Here is a 26,520-nt window from a genome sequence, read left to right as displayed (position 1 = left end):
AGGAACACAACGGACAAAGCCCACCCTCCTGGTGCCAAAGTACTGAGACTCATGTCGTTTCATCACGTTACACCACAGACATAAGGACCTCTAACAGGCTCGCTTACCTGCCCCGCGTCAGTGACCGCCAGGCAGTGCAGGGCCCCAACAGCCACATGCACAATCTTCTTCCCTCTCAGTCCTTCCACGACCTGTGGTTTCCGCACATGCACATCAGAGCCGTGGCCCAGCCTGAAGTAGTCCCCCTTCCCCCTGCAAGGAGGTCAAGAGTGAGCATTTTAATACATGATTATGGTGCTGGCAATGCCCCACAGAAAAACACTCACTGTCACAGTGCTAGAGCCAGCTCAATGATAACATCATACACAGTGCCCAAGGTCTTTGAAATTACTGTTATTATTATATTGTTCTAAAATCATATACCATTAATTCAAATTAATTCATTAATTCTGCTAGCAAGATCCTTAATGTGTGTTTTACATTTAAGTTACTGACGTAGGTTTCATCTAAAGAGATTGAAAACATGACACACAACCTCAAATGGCTCTTAAAAGACCTCTCTGCTATAATTCTTCCTCAGCTGCCTTTGGGTCATGATACTCAGGCTTAGGCCATCACACTGCCTGCCCATGGTCAGCTGGATATTCCATTCCTTTCTGATTTAGTAAAATAATCTTTCACTAGAAACACACATGAACTTTTTCAGGGATCAAAGAAATCAGAAATCTGTTTTACACCCATTTGATCACTAGGCTTCTTGCACGGCAAAGCAGCAGAAGAAACCCTCTACATACACCTCACCTAAACAAGAAAGACAAAACTGAAACCATTTCCACTAAGATCAGGAACAAGACAAGGTTGCCCACTCTCACCACTATTATTCAACATAGTTTTGGAAGTTTTAGCCACAGCAATCAGACAAGAAAAAGAAATAAAAGGAATCCAAATCGGAAATGAAGAAGTAAAGCTGTCACTGTTTGCAGATGACATGATACTATACATAGAGAATCCTAAAGATGCTACCAGAAAACTACTAGAGCTAATCAATGAATTTGGTAAAGTATCAGGATACAAAATTATTGCACAGAAATCTCTTGCATTCCTATACACTAATGATGAAAAATCTGAAAGAGAAATTAAGGAATCCCTTCCCTTTACCTTTGCAACAAAAAGAATAAAATATCTAGGAATAAACCTACCTAAGGAGACAAAAGACCTGTATGCAGAAAATTATAAGACACTGATGAAAGAAATTAAAGATGATACAAATAGATGGAGAGATATACCATGTTCTTGGATTGGAAGAATCAACACTGTGAAAACGACTATACTACCCAAAGCAATCTACAGATTCAATGCAATTCCTATAAAACTACCCCTGGCATTTTCCACAGAACTAGAACAAAAAATTTCACAATTTGTATGGAAACACAAAAGACCCCGAATAGCTAAAGCAATCTTGAGAAAGAAAAACGGAGTTGGAGGAATCAGGCTCCCAGACTTCAGACTATACTACAAAGCTACAGTCATCAAGACAGTATGGTACTGGCACAAAAACAGAAATACAGATCAATGGAACAAGATAGAAAGCCCAGAGATAAACCCACGCACATATGGTCACCTTATCTTTGATAAAGGAGGCAAGCATATACAGTGGAGAAAAGACAGTCTCTTCAATAAGTGGTGCTGGGAAAATTGGACAGCTACATGTAAAAGTATGAAATTAGAACACTCCCTAACACCATACACAAAAATAAACTCAAAATGGATTAAAGACCTAAATGTAAGGCCAGACACTATCAAACTCTTAGAGGAAAACACAGGCAGAACACTCTATGACATAAATCACAGCAAGATCCTTTTTGACCCACCTCCTAGAGAAATGGAAATAAAAACAAAAAGAAACAAATGGGACCTAATGAAACTTCAAAGCTTTTGCATAGCAAAGGAAACCAGAAACAAGACGAAAAGACAACCCTCAGAGTCGGAGAAAATATTTGCATATGAAGCAACTGACAAAGGATTAATCTCCAAAATTTACAAGCAGCTCATGCAGCTCAATATCAAAAAAACAAACAACCCAATCCAAAAATGGGCAGAAGACCTGAATAGACATTTCTCCAAAGAAGATATACAGATTGCCAACAAACACATGAAAGAATGCTCAACATCACTAATCATTAGAGAAATGCATATCAAACCTACAATGCAATATCATCTCACACCGGTCAGAATGGCCATCATCAAAAAACCTACAAACAATAAATACTGGAGAGGGTGTGGAGAAAAGGGAACCGTCTCGCACTGTTGGTGGGAATGTTAATTGATACAGCCACTATGGAGAACAGTATGGAGGTTCCTTAAAAAACTAAAAATAGAACTACCATATGACCCAGCAATCCCACTACTGGGCATATACCCTGAGAAAACCATAATTCAAAAAGAGTCATGTACCACAATGTTCATTGCAGCTCTATTTACAATAGCCAGGACATGGAAGCAACCTAAGTGTCCATCGACAGATGAATGGGTAAAGAAAATGTGGCACATATATACAATGGAATATTACTCAGCCATAAAAAGAAACGAAATTGAGTCATTTGTAGTGAGGTGGATGGACCCAGAATCTGTCATACAGAGTGAAGTCAGAAAGAGAAAAACAAATACCGTATGCTAACACATATATATGGAATCTAAAAAAAAAAAAAAAACGGTCATGAATAACGTAGCGGCAAGACGGGAATAAACACACAGACCTACTAGAGAATGGACTTGAGGACACGGGGAGGGGGAAGGGTAAGCTGGGACAAAGTGAGAGAGTGGCATGGACATATATACACTACCAAATGTAAAACAGATAGCTAGTGGGAAGCAGTCGCATAGCACAGGGAGATCAGCTCTGTGCTTTGTGACCAGCTAGAAGGGTGGGGTAGGGAGGGTGGGAGGGAGGGAGACGCAAGAGGGAAGAGATATGGGGATATATGTATATGTATAACTGATTCACTTTGTTATAAAGCAGAAACTAACACACCATAGTAAAGCAATTATACTCCAATAAAAACGTTAAAAATAAATAAACAAACAAACAAAAAACAAGACAGACAAGTTGGGCTAAAATTTCTCCAGTGTTCTTTTCTAAACAGCCCAGTTATAATGGGAAATTTCTTATAATATTGTCGCTAATCCCAACTCAAAATAAATTATAAAACAAAGATGCCTGAACGAGGAAGAAAATGAAGGTTTCCCCCTCCCTAAAAGGCCCCGCACAGACACACTGACGGATGACAGGCGTTTACGTACCACGTCCACACCACTCCCGACTTGGTGAGGGCCAGGGAGAACTGTGCCCCGCACTCGATCTGACACACCCCCTGTCCATTTAGTCTCTCAATGTTCTGGGGAATGTTACAGCCTTCGCTTCCTCCCCGGCCCAATTTTCCAAAGTCACCATCGCCCCAGGAAAATACCAAACCTAGGTTTAAAAATACATGCTTTAGGCCAGTGTCTCACAATGTTCCTCCCCCAGCAACGTGGAGTCAGGACAGGACTCACCTTCATCAGTCAGAGCCAGGGTCTGTGCATCTCTACTTCCACACGCCACCTGGATTACTCTGTGACCAAGAAGGACTTTCACCTACTCAATCACAAATTTAAAAACAGAATCAAGCACAGGCACTAAGAAAGCAAGGGGGATTTTTCCCCACAGACTGATAAGCCAACACTGCTCATGTCTTTATGAACTGTCCTAGACTGGGAGCTTATCTTCTCTGGAAATCAGCAGGTGGTAAACTTTCTGCAAGCAACAAAAATGTGTATAATCACCATTTTGGGCTTCAGCTGTGTTGTGTTATCCCCATGTCCCAAGCGGCCGTACTCTCCGAGGCCCCAGGTGTACAGTTCACCACTGGACGTGAGGGCTGCACTGTGCGAGCTCCCACAGGCAATATCCCGGATTCGCTTGGTTTTCAGGGCCTCTATCAGCCGTGGCTTGTCACAGTTCCTAAATCAAGATTAAATAATATTCCCTATAATCAATCCAGCCTCTTTAAAGAAGAAAGAAAAGGACATCAACACTGATCCACATTTAGTCAAAACAACATCTTTCGATTAAGTTAACTATCAAACCTTAGAACATGTGAGGCCAAACCACATTCAGAGATATTTTTTAAATATATTTTTAAGTTCCGTTTTCATAAATAACCCATCCTATTCAATTTTCTACAAAAAACTATCAAAAAGCATTCACTCTTATTAACAGTAACAGTCTCTTATTAGCAAGTAATGAAGAAAATATTCTTACATTCTACTGAAGTGTCCAAGTTTGCCATCATCACCTTCACCCCAGGAAAACACTTTCCCATCAACAGTTAAAGCTGTAGCGTGCCGTCCACCTGCAACATTCACACAGAGGGAGGCTGCCAAAGTTGGTTTACAAAAGTTAACAGCACAACTACCTATTTTGCCTGGCATGCAGTATGTGTGAATATGTGTTGAATAACTGAGTAAATAAGATCAACATTTCAGCGTGACAAATATATAAAATAAGTGAACATTTACTAAACTACAAAGTTTAAGTCCTAGAAAGAATTTTACTCGCAAAGAAGCAGCAAAATGATGCTATTTATTAATGGGGTTGCTGCTATGTTAAATATATAAAAGATCAAAATTCAGATGGAAAAATAAGTACATTTGTGTTTAGACAAATTATCAAATGCAGTGGCACTTGGGCTTCTGTGAAATGCACCTCAAGAAAGGAATTATTTAAGCAGAAGTACCATCAGTTGCAATTAAGGCACTGTGCTCACTCTTCCCAAAACAATCAGCTCATGCTTTTCCCCAGCACGGCTCACTCCCCCAGTGCATCCACCCCAGCTCAGGACTGAAGAGCGTTTCCTCTCTGTCACTGTGTCCACCAGTTCCTAGGCTCCTAATACCCATGCGCACCCTATCCCTTGCCAACAGAGCCCACATGATCCAGGGCAATGTGCTCGGCTAAAAGCCATGCTTCCCAGACTCCCCTGCCCAGAGAGGATGGTGACAGAGATGCAATAGGAGTGAGTGAGGCTTCCAGAAAAGCTCTCTGGAGGGGCGGAGTGGGCCTGAGGAAAAGGCCTATCTTATACGTTCACCTGCAGCTGGGGGGGTGGACAGCAAGCCAGTGCTCCTCACAGGTACTGGGGCTGCTGCCCTGGCCCTGGGCCCCACCTCCAGGTTTTTACAGAGAATGGTAAAATGCCATCTTGCTCAAGACACTACCGTTTGGATTTTCTGTTATAAGGGGGTTAAATCTAACCCTATCCAGTATAGACACGAACTCAGTTTGTATCTAATTCAGTTCATTTCCTCAGAGGCCAAGCACAGTGCTTTGAAATGATACTCAATAAAAGTTTCCTGAATTGAAGCAGTGTGATTTTTTTTCTTTAAATGGTTCTTTCTTATCACTGGAATTTACAGATACTGGGAATCTGATGAAAGTTACAGGCTCTTTCCCCAGAAAAATAACACGTATTTACTCACAGAACGGGATGACTGCAGAGATGCTATGAACTTTAGACCACAGCTCCGAGACTAAAAGCCCCCTCCTTCGGTGAGGTATGTCCCGCACGCCTGGAACGCCAGCAACCACTGGTCTCCAGGAATAATTAAACTCTAGACCACCTGGAGCTTTACATTAACCAACTATTATTCCTACCAGTTAAGTAAAACTTGAAAAGGAATGCAAAGACACTTTAGGGGAAATTGTTTACGGCCCCAATTAACTACAGAGCACGAACAACAGGCTTATCTGTGTACCAGGGCAAAGCCTGGCCCTTACCTGAGTGAACGGCCACCTTCTTGACCACGTAACTGCTGAGAGCTGTGATCTGTCGAGGAATGGGCACAGTCCCACTGGAGAGGCCCAGCCCCAGCCGGCCATTCGTGGCTTCTCCACAGGCATACACCTTCCCTTCCACTGTCACTGCAAGGAACAGGAGTGAGGAAAGGACTCACTTTTCACAATGCAACAACTATGTTTTTAGTCCTAAGCATCATTGAAAACTTTTTAAATATTAGAATAATCATACCTGCAAACAAACTTTTAGAACCACCAGCCACCTGTACTACATTCAAAGCAGACAGTGTCTCAGAGAATGAAGGAACTTTTATCTAAAACAAGAATTTTTTTTAAAGTAAAGGAGAAAAGAGAGAATGTTATTTACACTTTTAAAATTACAAGTAATCTTACTAGATGGTACAAAGAATTACTGTTAATTTACATGGTTATATTAACCAAAGAAGTTCTTGTCTCTTAGATATACACAAGTATTTTAAGAATGAAATGATATACTGAGATTGACTTTAAAATGAATAGGGGTGAGGCTGTGTAGAAAATAAATACAAAAATGTGACCATCTGCAACTGCTGAAGCTGGAACAGGGACAAGAGGACTCAGGTCCCTATTCTTTCTACCTGGGTACATCTGAACATATCCGTAATAAAAGGCAAAAACTAAAATACACATAATGTGAAGATATAAACAAACATTTGGTAAACTACATTTTATTTCAGGTCGTGTCCTGCTCATTCTTGTTAATTCTGACTAAGAAATTATACACTTAAATTTCTCATTAGAGATGAGCGTGATTTAATTTAAAATTATTAAGGCCCCTGTCTAAGAAGCCTTTATGATTCCTATGTGTCAGAAAGTATCAAACAGTCACTACTACTGTGCAAGAAGGATGTCCATCACAACCATGAAGCGCCAATCTACCCTTCATGTGCAAACCCCAGAAAGGGCCACGCCCTCAGGACCCCCCAGACAGCCCCTGTCACAGCTGACACATCTCCAAATGCAGGGCTGGGGCCTCAGGAACAAATGTAACTGAAGGCTGCTGAATTACATAAGACTATTTTCATTGTACTAGAACCACGAGACTTAAAATGAATTGAGTTCTAACTTTCCTTTTCAGCTTCTCGGCAATGCAGATAACAAGGGATCTTATGATGGGTGAAGTCTCATGGAGTACTAAGTAGTGGAGACGCTCATCTGAAAAGAAACTGTTCCCAGACCCTAAAATCTGGAGGAGTCTGTCCCTCAGTCAGGAGCCACACTGCATCCAACTCTAGTTCAAATGCACCATTTGCTGTACCTACTCTTTAAAATACCATTATACTCCACAATTTTTACCTCTGCGCTTGTCAAGTCTTTTCAAAAGTGTATGTTCTAGTTTACAAAACAGCAATAATGCAACTATATCTAAAGTGCACTATTTTCCAAGGACAGAGGCTTCTCAGAAACTAAATTTGATAATGTCTATGAGTTCATGTCAAGAACTACTTAAGAAAAGTCAACTTTTAAAATAACATATAAAAGGAAAAACCATTATAAAAACTTCAAGAAGCCTGGCTGTTGCTGGGCCTGTCTGGGCCCGAGCAGCACGGGGTGGCGAGGGCACGGGGTATCGAGCAGGTACCTTGGAGCCCTTCAGCCCTCCCAGCTGGTCCTTGTCATTCAGGCCCCACACAAACACTTTGGTTCTTATCGTAGCCGCCGATTCCAGACCTGCAGCCTTCTTTCTAATAAGGCTAATCAAAGGAAAAATAAAACAGAAATAGAGGTCAGTCAGCGTAAAAAAAAATTTTAAATAAAAAGGAAAACAACCTCAAGCACACAGTTTGCTGGTTACTATCAGAAACTCTTAAAGTTTTGTTTTAATTCAACAAAGCCTGAAGTATACACAGGAGTTAGTGTTCCAGAGAGTCAAAATTTCTAGATACCAGTATGCTACCTTTCAATACTAGAATTTAACCTTAGCTTTTTATTCTGGTGGAGATCTTCCCAAGAGACACTGTGCAGTTCTCTGTCTTCTTGTATACCAAGTTGAACGTGACAGCTTTTACTGCTTTTACAGCAACTACCACCCATCACCTTAACACACAGCTACTGCAGGTGTAACTGGAGAGAATGTTGGTTAATGGCGCCAAGAATCACCACCGGGACTGGCACTGTGGCCACGTCCCTAAACCCCAAACCCTGTTTGGTCATATTTTTCCCCCAAAGAAATAATAAAATGGATGTAGCCACATGACCTCTGATGTACTCAAACACAAACACATGTCCCGAGGCAAAATGCACATTTCTTCCTTTACACCCTCTGCCCACTGTGCTGGCCAGCTGCGCTGGAGGAGGAGGTCCAAACCTCCATTTTGCCAGGGGAGCCCTGCCCAGCCCCCCGAGGCTCCTGAAGCACAGGCCATCTCATTCATCCCATCTCCTGACCTGCCCTCGATGGGTTAAAAGTTTGATCAACAAAGCCCACACATGCTTCAAAATAAAATAAAAATTAAATTTAAAAAAAATTTTTAAAAACATATATAATGACAAAATCACAGCAACCAATGTCCATGCATTAAGTGTTAACTATACTGCTAACACTTGAGAAAAATGGCTATTGTTACTTCCAATTTGTTGTACATCAGAAATAAATTAGATTGAATCAATTAAAAAAAAAGTCCATCAATTCTTGAACATGATAAGAACACGAAGTACACGGAATAGTGTTAGATTTTCTTGGTTGTCAGTTTGATGCCAGGTGGTAAGAAACTGCCGCTTCTGTGTTTGAGGTTTTGGCTTTTTGCTTTTGTTCTATTTTTATAAGCTACAATAGACAACTGAAGACTCCAGAGATTAGCTTACAGATAGGTAAGATTTTTTAACGTGTTACATACTGATGAATATTTACTTTCAGGGATCAAAATTTTATGGTTTGGGGATAAAAAGGTAGGAAAACTCTCATCCTATACCAGGCAAAGGAGAGCAAGTATATGTACATTTTAACTATTTGAAATACCTTGTAACACAGTGTTACTCAAAAATATGTAGGGGATTCCACCAGTGTTGAGACGTGTAAGGACTGGTACCATGTAAGCAACAACAGGGGGAACAAATGCCAGTGGATGGTCAGTGAGGGCACACCCCAGTTGGGGGCTTGCCCTGTGGGAGACTGCTTGGACCATTCATTAGTTATTAGCTCATTAATGATATCTGACAGGAAAAGAAATTACATTCAAATATCTAGAATTTCTTTTGTGAATGTATCCAGCTGTGTAAAAATTTCATCTATGAGTAAAGCTCAAACTTTTGTGGTTATTTCACATATATAGCACATGTACTAATTATATTTGTCCAATTCATTTTAGTAACTACCGAATAAGAAAATGTGGCTCTATAATCCTTTCACTTAGAAATCCCAATGATTTATTTAAGTGAAATGTCATTTTCCTCACTTAATTAAATTAATGCATGTAGACACAGTTTGAACTGTAACATATAACATATATTCTAGATAAGGTAATGTTATAAGACTATTTTCTTTTCAACTTCTTTGCAAAGCTTCCGAAACGAAACAAGACAGGATCCAAGCCCAAGATCCCTAGAATGACCTGATTTATCACCCCAGTGGCCACCTCTTCATGACTAAGAGTATGTGCTTAATAGCAGTGCAGGGCCAAGCTCCTTTGTTTCAAAAAGACAGACTGCTCACGTCACACACTAGAAGGCACTCAGTGCTAAGGGCCGTGATCAGCAGAGCTCAGCTGGCACTGCTACCTGCCTCTAGTGGACATATCTGCAAGGACCCAGCCACACCAGCAATACAACAGGAACACCTATCGACTTAGCAATTTCACTTTTAACAATTTATTTGTGAAAAGACAACTTACCTAAGGACAGTAATTGTCTGCACTGTTTGCTGTTGGGACGTAAACAGAGCTCAGAACAGACACTGCACATGAGCCCTCCATACAGGTCTTGGAATAAAAAGCAAAGGTGCACAGACCTGGCAGACATCTTGCTTCACCCTTGGTATATGCTGTTCCCCTGCCAACACCCCTTACTGCCCACTTTGCTTTGATGGGGGGAGTTTTCCCTTGTTCTCCTGACAGCCCAATGCTCCTTTGCAGACGCTCATAGCACCAGGCCCTTCTCCTTCGTGCACTTCCCACAGCCATGAGGCCACTCTAATGTGTGTGAGTTTGTCTTGTTTTATTTAGCATGTTCACTACAGCATTCACAGGACAGAGAACAGGGCTTAGCCTCCAGTAGGTGTTCAATAAATATATGGTGGATGAATAAATACAGTAATAGTCATCACTACAGGGCTCATACAAAATAAGGAACTGAGTGAGTAAATGAGAACTTAATCATGAAATGAAATATTGCACAAAATAAAATTATACAACAGAAGACTAACGATACAGATATTCTAAAGATGGATGTTGCTCATGGTTGCACAATAATGTAAATTTACTTAATGCCACTGAACTATACACTTAACAACTGGTTAAGATGGTAAATTTATGTATATTTTATTACAATAAAAAATTTTTAATTTAAAAGTTATTAATAAAATACTTAACAAAAAAGGCTGTAAAATACATACCATACCACACTATCTCCAAAGGAAAACACAATTAGGGACAGATAAAAAAGAAAACTACAAGAATATATACCAAAATATTAACAGTAATGTTTCAGGTAGAAAAATTCAACATTTTTTTTTCACTTTTAAGTGAATTTTTCTAAATACAATGTGTTTCCACATTAAATTTTTCCTAAAATTAAATTAAATCATATTTTTGAATATGATTTGAACATTAACTAATATTTAACAAATAGTCCTAAGGGCACTAAACTATCCTCATTATGAGATACACTCCAATTAAACATTGGCTTTTGAAAGTGAGAGTTTGGGCGTAAGTACCACCAACAGCAAACAGCTCTCACCTCCCACTGTTGCCTTTTTCGTCTTCTTCCTCCTCATTATCTGAAGCTAAGAAAGGAACTGCAGCCAAATCTTCCTCTTCCGCACGTATCCGTCCCAGCAGGATGAGACCATGGATTTTACAATCAATTCCTGAGCTCCTGCACTGCTTTATTGCAATTTCAATATACCTGTGATACTAGATACAAACACAGTAAGCTACAGAGTTTTCAGAATCAAACACATTAGATACTTTAACTGGAGAGAAGGACATATGAGACATGGAATGTGTGGAAAGTTAGAGCCCCTTTACTTAAGTTCTGGAAATACTAGGCAGGGTTGATGCAGCCACATTTGAGTGGGGTTCGCTTTCAAAAGAAGTCGTTAATTCACCAAGGATGTCCATCCAAGGCATGGGACTCACAGTGATTTTCTTACTAAAATGAAATAGTATGATAGCCTTACTGAATGACTCCAAAACTTTTCTGTCTTAAAGCTTTCTTAAACCAAGATGATTAGGAAAGAGATTAGGTGTTCAGGTCACAAAGCCTTCATAATTTTTAAAACATAATAAAAATACTTGATTACATACAAATTAGAGAAAACAATACACAGAGCCCCATAACCCCATCACCTAGTTCAACAATTATCAATGGATGACTGATTTTGGTCATATATGGATTATCATAAGAAAATTCCAGGCAGCATGTTGTTTCAAAACTTTAGTATGTATCACTGAAATACAGGCATTTAAAAAATATATCCACAGTACTATTATGATAGCTAAATCAATAATCTTATATCATCTAAATGCTACCAGTGATCAAATTTTCTGATCATCTCATAAACACCTTCTATTTTCGGCTTATCCAAAACGGAATCCAAACAGGATGCAACCTCCCTCTGTTACGCCTTTGCCATTCATTTTTTAAAGTTGCCTCCCTGTCCCACGGAATGCCCCATCCCCCGTACTTGACATTCAGAGTATTCCTCTATTCCTGTATATCATGTGAACAAAGACTGAAGCAGCAGAAAGCACACACAACACCAATGACTTCTTGTTGCCTCAATTAGATTAGATCTAATCAAACCTTAAGATCTACCTATGATGTCACAGGAAGCACAGGTTGAGTGAAAAAGACAAATAGAGAAATGAAAAATTCTACAAGAAAAAAAGACCCTGTTTCTTTCTTTAGCAAGGAAAAACCAAGACAGTTCAGATTTTAATGAAGTGCAAAGTGCAGACACTGCCTGAATCACGATTCAGAGTAACCAACTGCAAAAAACCATTTATTGGATAATTGGGAAAATTTAAACATTGACTGGAGATTGTATGATATTAAAGAAAAATTTTTCAGTGTGATGGCACTGTGGTTACATTTTTAAAGTCCTTGTTAGAAATGAATAATTGAAGTACTCACTACTGAAATAAGGCCATGTCTAGAACTTGCTTTAAAACCCTCAAAAAAAAAAAAAGGGCTGGGGGGGGAGGACACATGGAGGGAGTTAGTGAAACATGACTGGCCAAAATGTTGATAATCGTTGAAACTGGGTGATAGGTTCATGGAGGATTCAGTATACTTACTATTTTCAGTTATGTTAGAAAATTCCTGTCACAAACCATTTTGATAGGAAAAGCAATGCTAGAAGAAAGAGTCCAGTAGCTTTACAGGAATGGTAATATTCTAGTTCTTAAGTTTGCTGGAGGGATGGAGAGTGGGCCTTGAATTTTCTGAATACTCACAATACTTCATATTTCTCATATACGTGAAATACACTATTCTGTGCTTCTCAAATATTACGTAATAAATTGTTTTGAACTGAAAACTTATTAAAATCAATACACCTTTTATGAATACCTATCTCAGTTACTGAAGAAATTATTTCTGTGGTTACTGATTTACTTAAAATACAAAAAAAAAAACTTCAGTAGCATAATTAAGACAACAGACAAGTTGCATTCCATTACCCAGCAATAAGTTAATAAAATGCACTAAAATGCAATATTATCTTTTCTCAGAAAAACTCAATAATATCTTCAATTTTCATCATTTGCCACTTTATTAATTTATTACCACCATTGGTATTAACTGTTAATTTATTACATGGTATTCCATAAAACAGTTTAATGACATTCAAGAATGAATGGTGTTCCAAAATTTTATTTATTGAAGACGGGAAGAAAATAAACAGAACAAAAACCTTCTGGTGTACCCAAAGGCCAGGGCATCAACTCTTAGACCTGGGGGAAAGTGTTGGTATGGTCCCATAGTCTCTAGATACAAGTTACCAACCTTCCAGCTTGAAAAACTTAACCTATCGCTGGCTGTGTATCAGCTTCTTTAACATAAAACACTGGGATCACACTGAACTTGCCTGCCTTTATGTGGGCAGAAAAAAATAATAAAGTAATGATTCTTACCCAAGGAGGCAAAAGACCTGTATGCAGAAAACTATAAGATACTGATGAAAGAAATCAAAGACGACACAAACAGATGGAGAGATATACCATGTTCTTGGACTGGAAGAATTAATATTGTGAAAATGACTATACTACCCAAAGCAATCTACAGATTCAATGCAATCGATTTCAAATTACCAATGGCACTTTTCACAGAACTAGAACAAAAAATTTTACAAATTGTATGGAAACACAAAAGACCCTGAACAGCCAAAGCAATCTTGAGAAAGAAAAACAAAGCTGGAGGAACCAGTATCCCTGACTTCAGTCTATACTACAAAGCTACAGTAATCAAAACAGTATGGTACTGGCACAAAAACAGAAATATAGATCAATGGAACGGGATAGAAAGCCCAGAGATAAACCCACGCACCAATGGTCACCTAATCTATGACAAAGGAGGCAAGACTCTACAATGGAGAAAAGACAGTGTCTTTAATAAGTGGTGCTGGGAAAACTCGACACCTACATATAAAAGAATGAAATTAGAACACTCCCTAACACCATACACAAAAATAAACTCAAAATGGATTAAAGACCTAAATGTAAGGCTGGATTATTATAAAACTCTTAGAGGAAAACAGGCAAAACAATCTTTGACATAAATCACAGCGAGATCTTTTTTGATCCACCTCCTAGAGTAATGAAAATAAAAACAAAAATAAACAAATGGGACCTAATTAAACTCAAAAGCTTTTGCACAACCAAGGAAACCATAAACAAAACAAAAAGACAACCCTCAGAATGGGAGAAAATATTTGCAAACAAAGCAACTAACACGGGATTAATCTCCAAAATATACAAACAGCTCATGAAGCTCAATATCAAACAAACAAATAGCCCAATCAAAAAATGGGTGGTGGGGCTTCCCTGGTGGCGCAGTGGTTGAGAATCCGTCTGCCAATGCAGGGGACACGGGTTCGAGCCCTGGTCTGGGAAGATCCCACATGCCGTGGAGCAACTAGGCCCGTGAGCCACAACTACTGAGCCTGCGCGTCTGGAGCCTGTGCTCCACAACAAGAGAGGCCGCGACAGTGAGAGGCCCGCGCACCGCGATGAAGAGTGGCCCCCGCTTGCCACAACTAGAGAAAGCCCTCGCACAGAAACGAAGACCCAACACAGCCACAAATAAATAAATAAATAAATAAATAAATAAATAAATAAATAAAAATAAGAAGGGATCTATCAATCCCTTTAAGGAAAAAAATTGGGTGGAAGATCTAAAGAGACATTTCTCCAAAGAAGACATACAGATGGGCAACAGGCACATGAAAAGATGCTCAATATCACTAATTATTAGACAAATGCAAATCAAAAATACAATGAGGTATCACCTCAAACTGGTCAGAATGGCCATCATCAAAAAATCTACAAACAATAAATGCTACAGAGGGTGTAGGGCAAAGGGAACCCTCCTACACTGTTGGTGGGAATGTAAATTGGTGCAGCTACTATGGAGAACAGTATGGAGGTTCCTTTAAAAACTAAAAATAGAACTACCATACGGCCCAGCAATCCCACTCCTGGGCATATGTCCAGAGAAAACCATAATTTGAAAAGATACATGCACCCCAATCTTTACTAGAGCACTATTTACAATAGCCAGGACATGGAAGCAACATAAATGTCCATCAAAAGAGGAATGGATAAAGAAGATGTGGTATATATATATACAATGGAATGTAACTCAGCCATAAAAAAGAATGAAATAATGCCATTTGCAGCAACATGGATGGACCTAGAGATTGTCATACCAAGTGAAGTAAGTCAGACACAGAAAGACAAACATCATATATTGCTTACATGTGGAATCTAAAAAAAAAAAAGGGTACAAATGAACTTATTTACAAAACAGAAGTAGAGTCATGGATGTAGAAAACAAACTTATAGTTACCAAGGGATAACGGGTGGAGGGATAAATTGGGAGATTGGGACTGACATATACACACTGCTATATATAAAATACATAACTAATAAGAACCTGCTGTATAGCACGGGGAACTCTACTCAATACTCTGTAATGGCCTATATGGGAAAAGAATCTAAAAAAAAAGAGTGGATACATGTACATGTATAACTGATTCACTGCGCTGTACACCTGAAACTAACACACTGTAAGTCAACTATACGCCAATAAAAATTTTTTTAAAGTAATAAAGCAATGATTAGCTAACTGCATTTAATAATTTAAAAATAAACTCACTTATGATAAACTTTAGATGAATAAAAAGTCAACTATTTGGTATCTTTATCCACTATCATACCAATTAACTAAGTTCTCATGAGATAATGTATAGGTAGTTAAAAAAAAAAACTGCTTTAACCTGCGTCACTTTAAATATATTTAATTTACTAAAATAGTGTTCACATCTGTGTGGAAAGATTTACTACAAGATTTATAAGGCAGTCTCACTGATCTGTAATACGTACTGTTTAAAAGAACCTTCACTGATTCTCTCAGACAGAATTTTCAAGAGATAAAATTAACTTGGATTCATTTTGAAATTTTCCTTATTACCAAATTAAAGGTATGAAAACAAGAAAGCAACCTCCAGTGCCACATGTATGGTCAGAAAGAACTATTGCAATAGTAACAGATATTTAACGTGAATAACACAATGCTAAATGCACAAAGCACCCTGACATGCTTGGCAATGACTTTTGCCAAGAGCTTTTACCCCTGCTTCTTACCAAAGATAGTGAGGACGAAATTTGTTTTGTTTTCTTTTCACGCTGATCTGATAAGCAACAAATTCAAGTTGTACACATGTCAAATTTTAAAATAAATACAATTATTTAATTAAGGGGGAAAAATGGGCTCAATGTTATTATAGAGATGGTCAAAAAAAGGTTAACTCCATTGTCATTTGCAAACCATCAAAAAGGAACACTATGGGAGAGTGGCCAAGATGGCAGAGTAGAAGGACACTAAGCTCACCTCTTCTCACAAGCACGATAAAATCACAACAATCTGCAGAACAACTATCGTTGAAAAAGACTGACACCTACTAGAAAAGATCGTCTACAGCTAAAGACATAAAGATGGACCACAGCAAGACTGGTAGGACAGGCAGGCTCATGATATAATTAAATCCCATACCCCCCGGGGTTGGCAACTCACAAACTGGAGAATAATTATACTACAGAGGTTCTCCAACAGGAGTGAGAGTTCTGAGCCCCACATCACGCTCCCCAGCCTGGGGGTCTGGCACCGGGAAGAGGAACCCTGAGAGCATTTGGCTTTGAAGAGCAGGGGGCTTGACCGGAGGAGCTCCGGAGGACTGGGGGAAATAGAGACTTCACTCATAAAGGGTGCATGCAAAATCTCACGTGCACCAGGACCAAGAGCAAAAGCAGCAATCTGATAGGTATCTGGGCCTGATCTACCTGCTGGTCTTGGAGGGTCTCCTGGGGAGGCAGGGGGCGGCAGGGGGCGGTTATGGCCCACACTGGGGGCATAGACACTGGTGGCAGATATATCGGGAGAATATTCATCTGCATGAGCTCTCCTGGAGGCTGACATTCTGGCACCGAGACCTGGCCCCACCCACCAGGCTCTAGGCTCCAATGCTGGAATGCCTCAGGATAAACAACAAACTAGGTGTGGAAACAGCCGTCAGCAGACAGACTGCCTAAAGACTTCCTGACCCCACAGCTGCCTCTATACATGGTCCTGCCCACCAGAGGACCAAGACCCAGCTCCACCTACCAGGGGGCAGGCACCAGCCCCGCCTGCCAGGAATCTTACTCAACTATGTAGACCAGCCTCACTCACCAGAGGTCAGACACCAGAAGCAAGAAAACGACAGTTCTGCAGCCAACAGACCAAGTCTGCAAATGCAGGCCAGACCCTACCCTGGAAGCAGCTGGCCCTTGGCCCTTCCTTGGGTGATGAGAAGGAAGTGCACTGCTGGGGTGCATAGGACGTCTCTTACAGAGGGCCACTTCTCCAAGGTTGAGAAACAGAACCAACCTACCACATACATAAAAATACAAATAGCAATTTAGACAAAATGAAGCAACAGGATTATGTTTCAGACGAAGTAACAAGATAAAACGCCAGAAGAAAAACTAAGTGACGTCAAGGCAACCTACCCAAGAAAGAGTTCAGAGTAATGATCATAAAGATGATGAAAGAACTCAGAAGGAGAATAGATGCACAGAGCGAGAAATTAGAAGTTTTTTAATAAAGAATTAGAAAATATACAGAACAACCAAACAGAATTAAAGAATGCGATAATTGAACTGAAAAATATACTAGAAGGAATCAACAGTAGCCTAAATGAGGCAGAAGAATGGATTAGTGAGCTAGAAGACAGAGTAGTGGAAATCACTGCTACCAAACAGAGAAAAGAACGAAAAGAAATGAGGACAGTTTAAGAGACCTCTAGGACGACGACAAGTGCACAAATATTCATATTATAGGGGTCCCAGAAGGAGAAGAAAGAGAAAGGACTTGATAAAATATCTGAAGAGAAAATAGCTGAAAACTTACCTAAGCTGGGAAAGGAAAAAGTCAACCAAGTCCAGGAAGCACAGAGAGTCCCATGTAGGATTAACCCGCAGAGGAATACACAAGGACATATTGTCATAAAAATGAAAAAATTAAAGATAAAGAGAGAATATTAAAAGTAACAAGGGAAAAGCAAAAAATAACATACAAGGGAATCCTATAAGGCTATCAGCTGATTTTTCAGCAAAACCTCTGCAGACCAGAAGGGAGTGCACAATATAAAGTGATGAAAGAGAAAAACCTATAACCAAGAATATTCTACATAGCAAGGCTCTCACTGAGATTTGATGGAGAAAACAAAAGCTTTACAGACAAGTAAAAGCTAAAAGAATTCAGGAACATCAAACCAGCTTTACAGCAAATGCTAAAGGAACTTCTCTAGGTGGAAAAGAAAAGGATACAACTAGAAACAAGAAAATTACAAAATGGAAAAAAGCTCACTGGTAAAGGCAAACATACAGCAGGAAATCATTCACACACAAAACTAGTAGGGAGGTTAAAAGACAAAAGGAGTAAAATCATCTGTACCCACAATAAGGGTTTAAGGGATAGACAAAACAATTAGATGTAAAATACGAATTCAAAAACAGTGACCATGAGGGGAGAAGAGTACAAATGCAGGGTATCTAAAATGCATTTGAAATTAAGAGATCAGCAACTTAAAACAAGCACATATTTAACTAGACTGCTGTACAAAAACCTCACAGTAACCACAAAACAAAACCCTGTAATAGAAATACATACAAAAAAAAAAGGAATGCAAAATAACACTAAAGATATTCATCAAATCAGCAGAGAAGAGAACAAAAGAAGAAAGGGGAAAAAAAGACCTACAAAAACAAATCCAAAACAATTAGCAAAACGGCAATAGGAACATACATATGGATAAATACCTTAAATGTAAACGGACTAAATGCTCCAACCAAAAGACACAGACTGACTGAATGGAAACAAAAACATGACTCATATATTTGCTGCCTATAGGAGACTCACTTCAGATCTAGAGACACATACAAACTGAAAATGAGGGGAAGAAATGTTATATCTTCTTCAATCCAAGAAGGAGATACAACAATTGTAAATATATATACACCCAACAGAAAAGCATATCAATATATAAGGCAAACATTAACAGACATAAAAGGAGAAATCGACAGTAACACAATAACAGTGGGGGACTTTAATACCCCACCTTCATTAGTGGACAGATCACCCAGACAGAAAATCAATAAGGAAACACAGGCTTTAAATGACATTAGACCGGAGTGGCTTAATTGATATTATAAAGCATTCTATCCGAGAGTAGCAGAATACACATTCTTTTCAAGTACACATGGAACATTCTCCAGGATAGATCACATGCTAGGCCACAAAGCAAGCCTCGGTAAATTTAAGAAAACTGAAATAATAGCAAGCATCTTTTACGACCACAACACTATGAGATTAGAAATCGACTACAAGAAAACAACTGCAAAAAAAATAAACATGTGGAGGCTGAACAATATGCTACTAAACAACCAGTGGATCACTGAAGAAATCAAGGAGGAAATCAGAAAATACCTATAGACAAATGGAAATAAAAACATGATGATCCAAAACCTATGAGATGCAGCAAAGCAATTCTAAGAGGGGAGTTCTCAAATAAACAACAAACCTTATGCCTAAAGCAACTAGAGAAACAAGAACAAACAAAACCCAAAGTTAGGAGAAGGAAAGAAATCATAAAGATCAGAGCAGAAATAAATGAAATAAAGACTAAAATACCAATAGAAAAGATCAATGAAACTACAAGCTCGTCCTTTGAAAACATAAACAAAATTAATAAACCTTTAGCCAGAATCATCAAGAAAAAACGGGAGAGGGCCAGAAACAATAAAATCAGAAATGAAAAAGAAGTTATAACCGAGGGCACAGAAATACAAAGGGTCATAAGAGACTATTACGAGCAACAATATGCCAATAAAATGGACAATCTAAAAGAAATGGGCAAATTCCTAAAAGGTATAATCTCCCAAGACTGAACCACAAAGAAATAGAAAATATGAACAGACCAATTACAAGTACTGATATTGAATCTGTGACTTTTTTAAATTAATTAAGCCATTTATTTTTTATTGACGTATAGTTGATATATAATATTATGAGTTACAGGTATACAATATAGTGATTCACAATTTTTAAAGGTTATACTCCATATCTGCTATATTCCCCATGTTGTACAATATATCCTTGTAGCTTATTTTATACCTAATAGTTTGTGCCTCTTAATCCCCTACCCCTATATTGCCCCTCCCCCCTTCCTTCTCCCCATGGTAGCCACTAGGTTTGTTCTCTATGTCTGTGAGTCAGCTTCTTTTTGTTATATTCACTAGCTGGTGTATTTTTCAGATTCCACATGTAAGTGATATCATACAGTATCTGTCTTTCTCTGTCTGACTTATTTCACTTAGCATAATGCCCTCCAAGTCCATCCATGTTGTTGCAAATGGCAAATTTTCATTCTCTTTTGTGGCTGAGCAGTACTCCATTTTATTCATGTATCACGTCTTTATCCATTCTTCTGTTGATGGACACTTACGTTGCTTCCCTATTTTGACAACTGTAAATAATGTTGCTATGAACATTGGGGTACGTGTTATCTTTTTCGGATATACACATGTACCAATTTACACTCCCACCAACAGTGTACAATTGTTCCCTTTTCTGCAAAAATCCTCGCTAACATTTGTTATTTGTGTTCTTTTTGATGACAGCCATTCTGACAGGTCTGAGGTGATATCTCATTGTGGTTTTAATTTGCATTTCACTGATGATTTGTGATTTCGAGTATCTTTTCATGTGCCTGTTGGCAATCTGCATTTCTTCTTTGGAAAAATGTCTATTCAGTTCTTCTGCCCATTTTTTAATTGGGTTGTTTTTTTGCTGTTGTGTTGTATGAGCTGTTTATATATGCTGTATATTAATCCCTTATCAGTCATATCATTTCAATTTTTTTTCTCCCATTCAACAGGTTGTCTTTTCATTTTCTCCAGGGTATCCTTTGCTGTGCAAAAGCTTTTCAGTTAATTATGTGCTGAATCTGTGATTTTAAAACTTGCAACAATCAAAAGTCCAGGACCAGATGGCTTCACAGGTGAATTCTACCAAACATTTAGAGAAGAGTTAACACCTATCCTTCTGAAACTAATGCAAAAAAAAAACTGCAGAGGAAGGAACATTCCCAAACTCATTCTATGAAGCCACCATCACCCTGATAGCAAAACCAGACAAAGATATCACACACGCACACACACAAAAAAAAAAAAGAAAGAAAGAAAAGAAAATTTACAGGGCAATTATCACTGATGAACATAGACACAAAAATCCTCAATGGGTGGCCTCCCTGATGGTGTGGTGGTTAAGACTCTGTGCTCCCAATGCAGGGGGCCTGGGTTTGATCCCTGGTCAGGGAACTAGATCTCACATGCATGCTGCAACTAAGCAGCTGGTGAACTGCAACTAAGGAGCCTGTGAGGCTCAACTGAAGGAGCCCACCTGCTGCAACTAAGGAGCCCATGTACCGCAACTAAGGAGCTGGCGAGCCACAACTAAGAAGCCCTCGAACCACAACTAAGCAGCCTGCCTGCTGCAACTAAGGAGCCTGACTGCTGCAAGTAAGACCTGACTCAACCAAATAAATAAATAAATTTTTTTTTTTAAAAATCCCCAACAAAATACTAGCAAACCAAATCCAACAATACATTAAAAGGATCATACACCATCATCAAGTAGGATTATCCCAGGGATGCAAGGATTTTTCAGTATCCACAAATCAGTGTGATACACCACGTTAACAAACTGAAGAATAAAAACCATATTATCATCTCACTGGATGCAGAAAAAGTTTTTGACAAAATTCAACACCCACTTATGATAAAAACTCTCCAGGGGCTTCCCTGGTGGCACAGTGGTTGAGAATCTGCCTGCCAATGCAGGGGACACGGGTTCAAGCCCTGGTCTGGGAAGATGCTACATGCCGCGGAGCAACTGGGCCCGTGAGCCACAATTACTGAGCCTGCGCGTCTGGAGCCTGTGCTCCGCAACAAGAGAGGCCACGATAGTGAAAGGCCCGCGCACCGCGATGAAGAGTGGCCCCCGCTTGCCACAACTAGAGAAAGCCCTCACACAGAAACGAAGACCCAACACAGTCATAAATAAATAAATAAATAAATTTAAAAAAAAAAAAAAAGAAGAAGAAAACTCTCCAGAAAGTGGGCATAGAGGGAACATACCTCAACATAATAAAGGCCATAAAGCCCATCCTGGGCTTGAAATAAAGACACTGTACTACTGTACTCTATACAGTACTGTACAGTAAAGTACACAAAAACACAACCACTTGTAGAGGATGCACCCACATGACAATGTACGCCAGACACGTGAACTAACTTACATGACTGGACATGTGAACACACGTTCTCATCTTTGAAAGTTCGCATCTTGAAGGTTCGTATGTAGGGGACTTACTGTACTCAGAAAACTATAAGATGCTAATGCAGGAAACAGAAGACGACACAAACAGATGGAAAGATACACCATGTTCTTAGATTGGAAGAATCAATATTGTGAAAATGACTATACTACCCCAGGCAATCTACAGTATCAATGCAATCCCTATCAAATTACCAATGGCATTTTTTCACAAAACTAGAACAAAAAAATTTTTTAATTTGTATGTAGACACAAAAGACCCCGAAAGCCAAAGCAATCTTGAGAAAGAAAAACAGAGCTGGAGGAATCGGGATCCCTGACTTCAGACTATACTACAAAGCTACAGTCATCAAGACAGTATGGTACTGGCACAAAAACAGAAATACAGATCAATGGAACAGGAGAGAAAGCCCAGAGATAAACCCACGCACATATGGCCACCTTATCTTTGACAAAGGAGGCAAGAATAGACAATAGAGAAAAGACAGCCTCTTCAGTAAGTGGTGCTGGGAAAACTGGACAGCTACATGTAAAAGCACGAAATTAGAACACTTCCTAACACCATACACCAAAAAACACTCAAAATGGATTAAAGACCTAAATGTAAGGCTGGATTATTATAAAACTCTTAGAGGAAACACAGGCAGAACACTCTATGATATAAATCACAGGAAGATCCTTTTTGACCCACCTCCTAGAGTAATGGAAATAAAAACAAAAATAAACAAATGGAACCTAATTAAACTCAAAAGCCTTTGCACAGCAAAGGAAACCATAAACAAAAACACAACACTCAGAATGGAAGAAAATATTTGCAAATGATGCAATTGATAAGGGATTCATCTCCACAATCTACAAACAGCTCATGAAGCTCAGTATCAAAAAAACAAACAACCCAATCAAAAAATGGGCAGCAGGCCTAAACAGACATTTCTCCAAAGAAGACATACAGATGCCCAACAGGCACATGAAAAGATGCTCAATATCACTAATTAGAGAAATGCAAATCAAAACTACAATGAGGTATCACCTCATACCAGTCAGAATGGCCAACATTAAAAAGTCTACAAATAATAATGCTGGAGAGGGTGTGGAGAAAAGGGAACCCTCCTGCACTGTTGGTGGGAATGTAAATTGGTGCAGCCACTATGGAGAACAGTATGGAGACTCTACTTACCTCTGTGGAGTCATTCAGAAGGGACACTGTGGTGTCAGTGGGGTTAATGTTGATTGTCTTTAATTCAATTAGGTTATTTAGGGAATTTCCACCTAGGAAGAAAAAGGGGGTAAAGGAATCAGACAAAGGAGTTTCTATTATATGACAGAAGATACTTTTTGAGTAAAGTAATTCAATTACCTGACACGACAACCAGGGAAGGCATGTAACTACTGTCAGCAGGATCCACTATCATTTTTAATCTATGAACAAGAACATCTGGGAAAATCTCCAAACGAATCCAATGCTTTAAAATAAAAAAAAAAAAAAAAGAGAGAGACTTCTTAGTAAAATTCAGCTATATTTTAGCTAGAAAGTATCACTAAAGCTTGACTCTCAATGAGATTTTTAAAATATATAATTTCACATGAGAGATAGAATTTGCCTTTAAGCTGGCAGAAACAAGAGTATTCTACTGCATTACTTGTTTATTAGAAGAATGTCTCCCTCTAAGCCCCAGAAATCATGTGTTTATAGACTCCTGACCTAGGGTGGTCCCTTAATACCCATCAAAGAGTAGGTTATAGAAAACGCTAGAGTCAAAGTGGAGGGAAAGCACCTTTCTCCAAGTCTAACTTGCATGTCTAGATGAGGCACACCCATATGTAAGTGCGAATAAAACAGCATTCCAAAGATAAACACATATTTGTTAGGATATATTAGAAAAACTTCCAACCAGAAGCAGAATCTGAACTCATACATTTTATGCGGGGGAATAAAACAAAACAAAACAAACCCTATTATACCCTCTATCAGTTACATAAAATCTATTACCTATACTGTTTAAAAATCTCTGACAATAAAAGCTGGATGGCATATTACTCTGCAACTTTAAAGTAATTATGAACGAAAACACAAAATGAGTACTGAGAGGTGCCATCACAGTATAACTTAGTAGGTTTTTCAAAGTTCGTGCTGAAGCCCTAAAAGGTAAAGCCATCTAAATGAAGTGTTTCTGGAAGTGCCCCCATGGCACACTACCTTTCCTTGTGAGCCGGAGGACTGCCAGCAGGGCTCGCTGCCGTCAATGAGACGGGAAGCCTGGTTCACAGAGGATGACACGTTTAGGCTCTTCACCATCCGCGCCCAGCTATCCAGCAGCATTCCTGGCTGACTGTTGTGAGAGCGCTTCAGCTGTTTTCCAGAACGGCCACAAAATATTGCAGACTGTCCTATTTAATGGCGGTCAAACAGTGTTAATACTTGTGGGACAGAACCTTCACAACCAAGAAATAAATATTACATAGTGTTGAGCTCCTTACTTCAAGAAAATAGTAAGTTTCCAAATTAAAAGGAGCTAATAAATACCTAAAATGGCTTCAAAAAAACCTAGTCAAGGTATTTAACCCCAATTTATGAGATAAAGTTCATATAATGTTATGATTTATTCCACTGGACTCTCTTGAGTAACAACAGAGTGATACATTTCCAGATAGAACAATACATATAAGCTGGGGTGGGGGGGGGGAGGGGGAAGTTCAGTAACTGTGCTTACAGAAAACATTCTTATCAAAAAACCTTTCATAAATGCAACAAAAACAAATTTGTGAAGTTTCTACCTCCATTAATGGTAAATCTGGAAATTCATCTAGCTCTCCCATTGAGGACAACTAGAAGAGGCAGACAAAACATTTAAAGATAAATAAATCTTGAAAGTATCAGAGTTAACAGGGTGATAAAGAATTATGGGACCAAAGTCAGAGAAAGGCTGAGATGCAAGGTGTCGAGATGAGCGCCCCATGGATCAGAGGCTGCTTTTCCCCAGTGTATTTGTCAGTTTCTAAGGGGAACCTTAAAGAGGACACATGACACTTCTGATGGCTTCCTAGGGGGAGGGGGCCAGGAACTGGACTCCAGAGCTCACCAGGAAAGAAGGGGATGGCCACAGAAAAACTCACACTTTGGGCTGGGATCCCAACAGGAAGAACCCCTAGAGGAAGGGTGAACTCTGCAGGGTTGTCTGTTTGTTTTCAGTTTGCAGCTCTGCATGAAATCACCTCAATCAATGAAACTGGATTGACGTGAGCCCACATAGTTACTTACCCCAATTACCTAGAAGATCAACCCTCTCCCCTCCAATCCCTGGAGAAAGATAATATCTGAGGCCTCAAATTGACTCAAGAAATAATTTTTTAAACATAATGTCCAGTACATGATGGAATATGAGACAAGAAAACATGACTAAAAGCTATGAGAATGACAGACAATAGAAAGAGACCCAAAGAGGCTCCAGATATTAGAGTTATAAGATACAAATTTTATAATAACTATACTCACTATGTTTGAAAAGACACTGAATATCTCAGCAGAGAATTGGAAACTATTTTTAAAAAAAGAAAGAAAGACTAGAACTGTTAAATACAGTAATTAAAATTAAAAATTCAATGAATAGGTTTACCAGCAGACTAGACTCAGGAGAAAAGAGAATTAGTAAAAAATATCTAGAATGAAAAACTGAAGAGCAAAAGTTTAGAAAACATAAATGAGAAGGTGAAGGACTTAGAAGACAGAGATAAGAGTAACAGGTGAAAGAGGAGCCCCAAAAAAGAAGGAAAAGAAAATAGGGCATCGATAATACTGGAAGAAATATTGACTGATGGAAAATTTCCCAAGACCAACAAAAGATATCAAGGCACAGATTTTAAAAGCCCTACTTTGAAAGTTGGAAGAGAAGATCTTAAATGTTCTTACTACACACACAAAAAAGGGTAATTATGTGAGGTGATGGATGTGTTAACTACCAACCTTACTGTGGTAATCATTTTGCAATATATATGTACCAAATCATCACACTGAACACTTTAAACTTACACAATGTCATATGTCAATTAAAGCTCAAAAAACCTGGAAAATTAATTAATTAGAAGCTCTACTAACCACAGAAAGATAAATACAAAGAAACACATATGTGCACACATGTAAAATTTGTGTAAGACAGAGACAAGAGTACCTCAAAAGCAGGCTAAGGGGGAATACAAAGACTGAATAGCTTTAATGGAACAGTAACTAGATTTGCAGCTGACTTCAGCAGAAAAAATATAAACCAAATTACAATGGAATAGTATTTTTAAAGTGCTGAAAGAAAAGTCCCAGCAAAAATATTTTTCAAAAATAAAGG

At 38.9% G+C, this 26,520-nt stretch overlaps 1 protein-coding gene across 4 annotated transcripts in view; it reads right to left on the bottom strand.

Annotated features, from left to right (window-relative positions):
• Nucleotides 1–26,520, bottom strand: part of HERC2 (HECT and RLD domain containing E3 ubiquitin protein ligase 2) — a 219,079-nt gene that overhangs the window by 61,136 nt on the left and 131,423 nt on the right. For all 4 annotated transcript variants that reach the window (XM_036856965.1, XM_036856964.1, XM_036856963.1 and 1 more), the window contains 12 exons: nt 24,384–24,574; nt 23,544–23,649; nt 23,364–23,455; nt 10,766–10,941; nt 7,455–7,566; nt 6,066–6,147; nt 5,816–5,959; nt 4,301–4,391; nt 3,823–4,000; nt 3,553–3,634; nt 3,301–3,472; nt 108–252 (listed from right to left, as the gene is read on the bottom strand). In XM_036856965.1, the coding sequence (XP_036712860.1) occupies nt 108–252; nt 3,301–3,472; nt 3,553–3,634; nt 3,823–4,000; nt 4,301–4,391; nt 5,816–5,959; nt 6,066–6,147; nt 7,455–7,566; nt 10,766–10,941; nt 23,364–23,455; nt 23,544–23,649; nt 24,384–24,574 (1,571 nt within the window). The remainder of the gene's footprint in view (nt 1–107; nt 253–3,300; nt 3,473–3,552; nt 3,635–3,822; nt 4,001–4,300; nt 4,392–5,815; nt 5,960–6,065; nt 6,148–7,454; nt 7,567–10,765; nt 10,942–23,363; nt 23,456–23,543; nt 23,650–24,383; nt 24,575–26,520) is intronic.

The sequence above is a fragment of the Balaenoptera musculus genome, chromosome 7 (assembly GCF_009873245.2).
Source record: "Balaenoptera musculus isolate JJ_BM4_2016_0621 chromosome 7, mBalMus1.pri.v3, whole genome shotgun sequence".
Classification (NCBI taxonomy): domain Eukaryota; kingdom Metazoa; phylum Chordata; class Mammalia; order Artiodactyla; family Balaenopteridae; genus Balaenoptera; species Balaenoptera musculus.
This window is presented reverse-complemented; position numbering and strand designations above follow the sequence as displayed.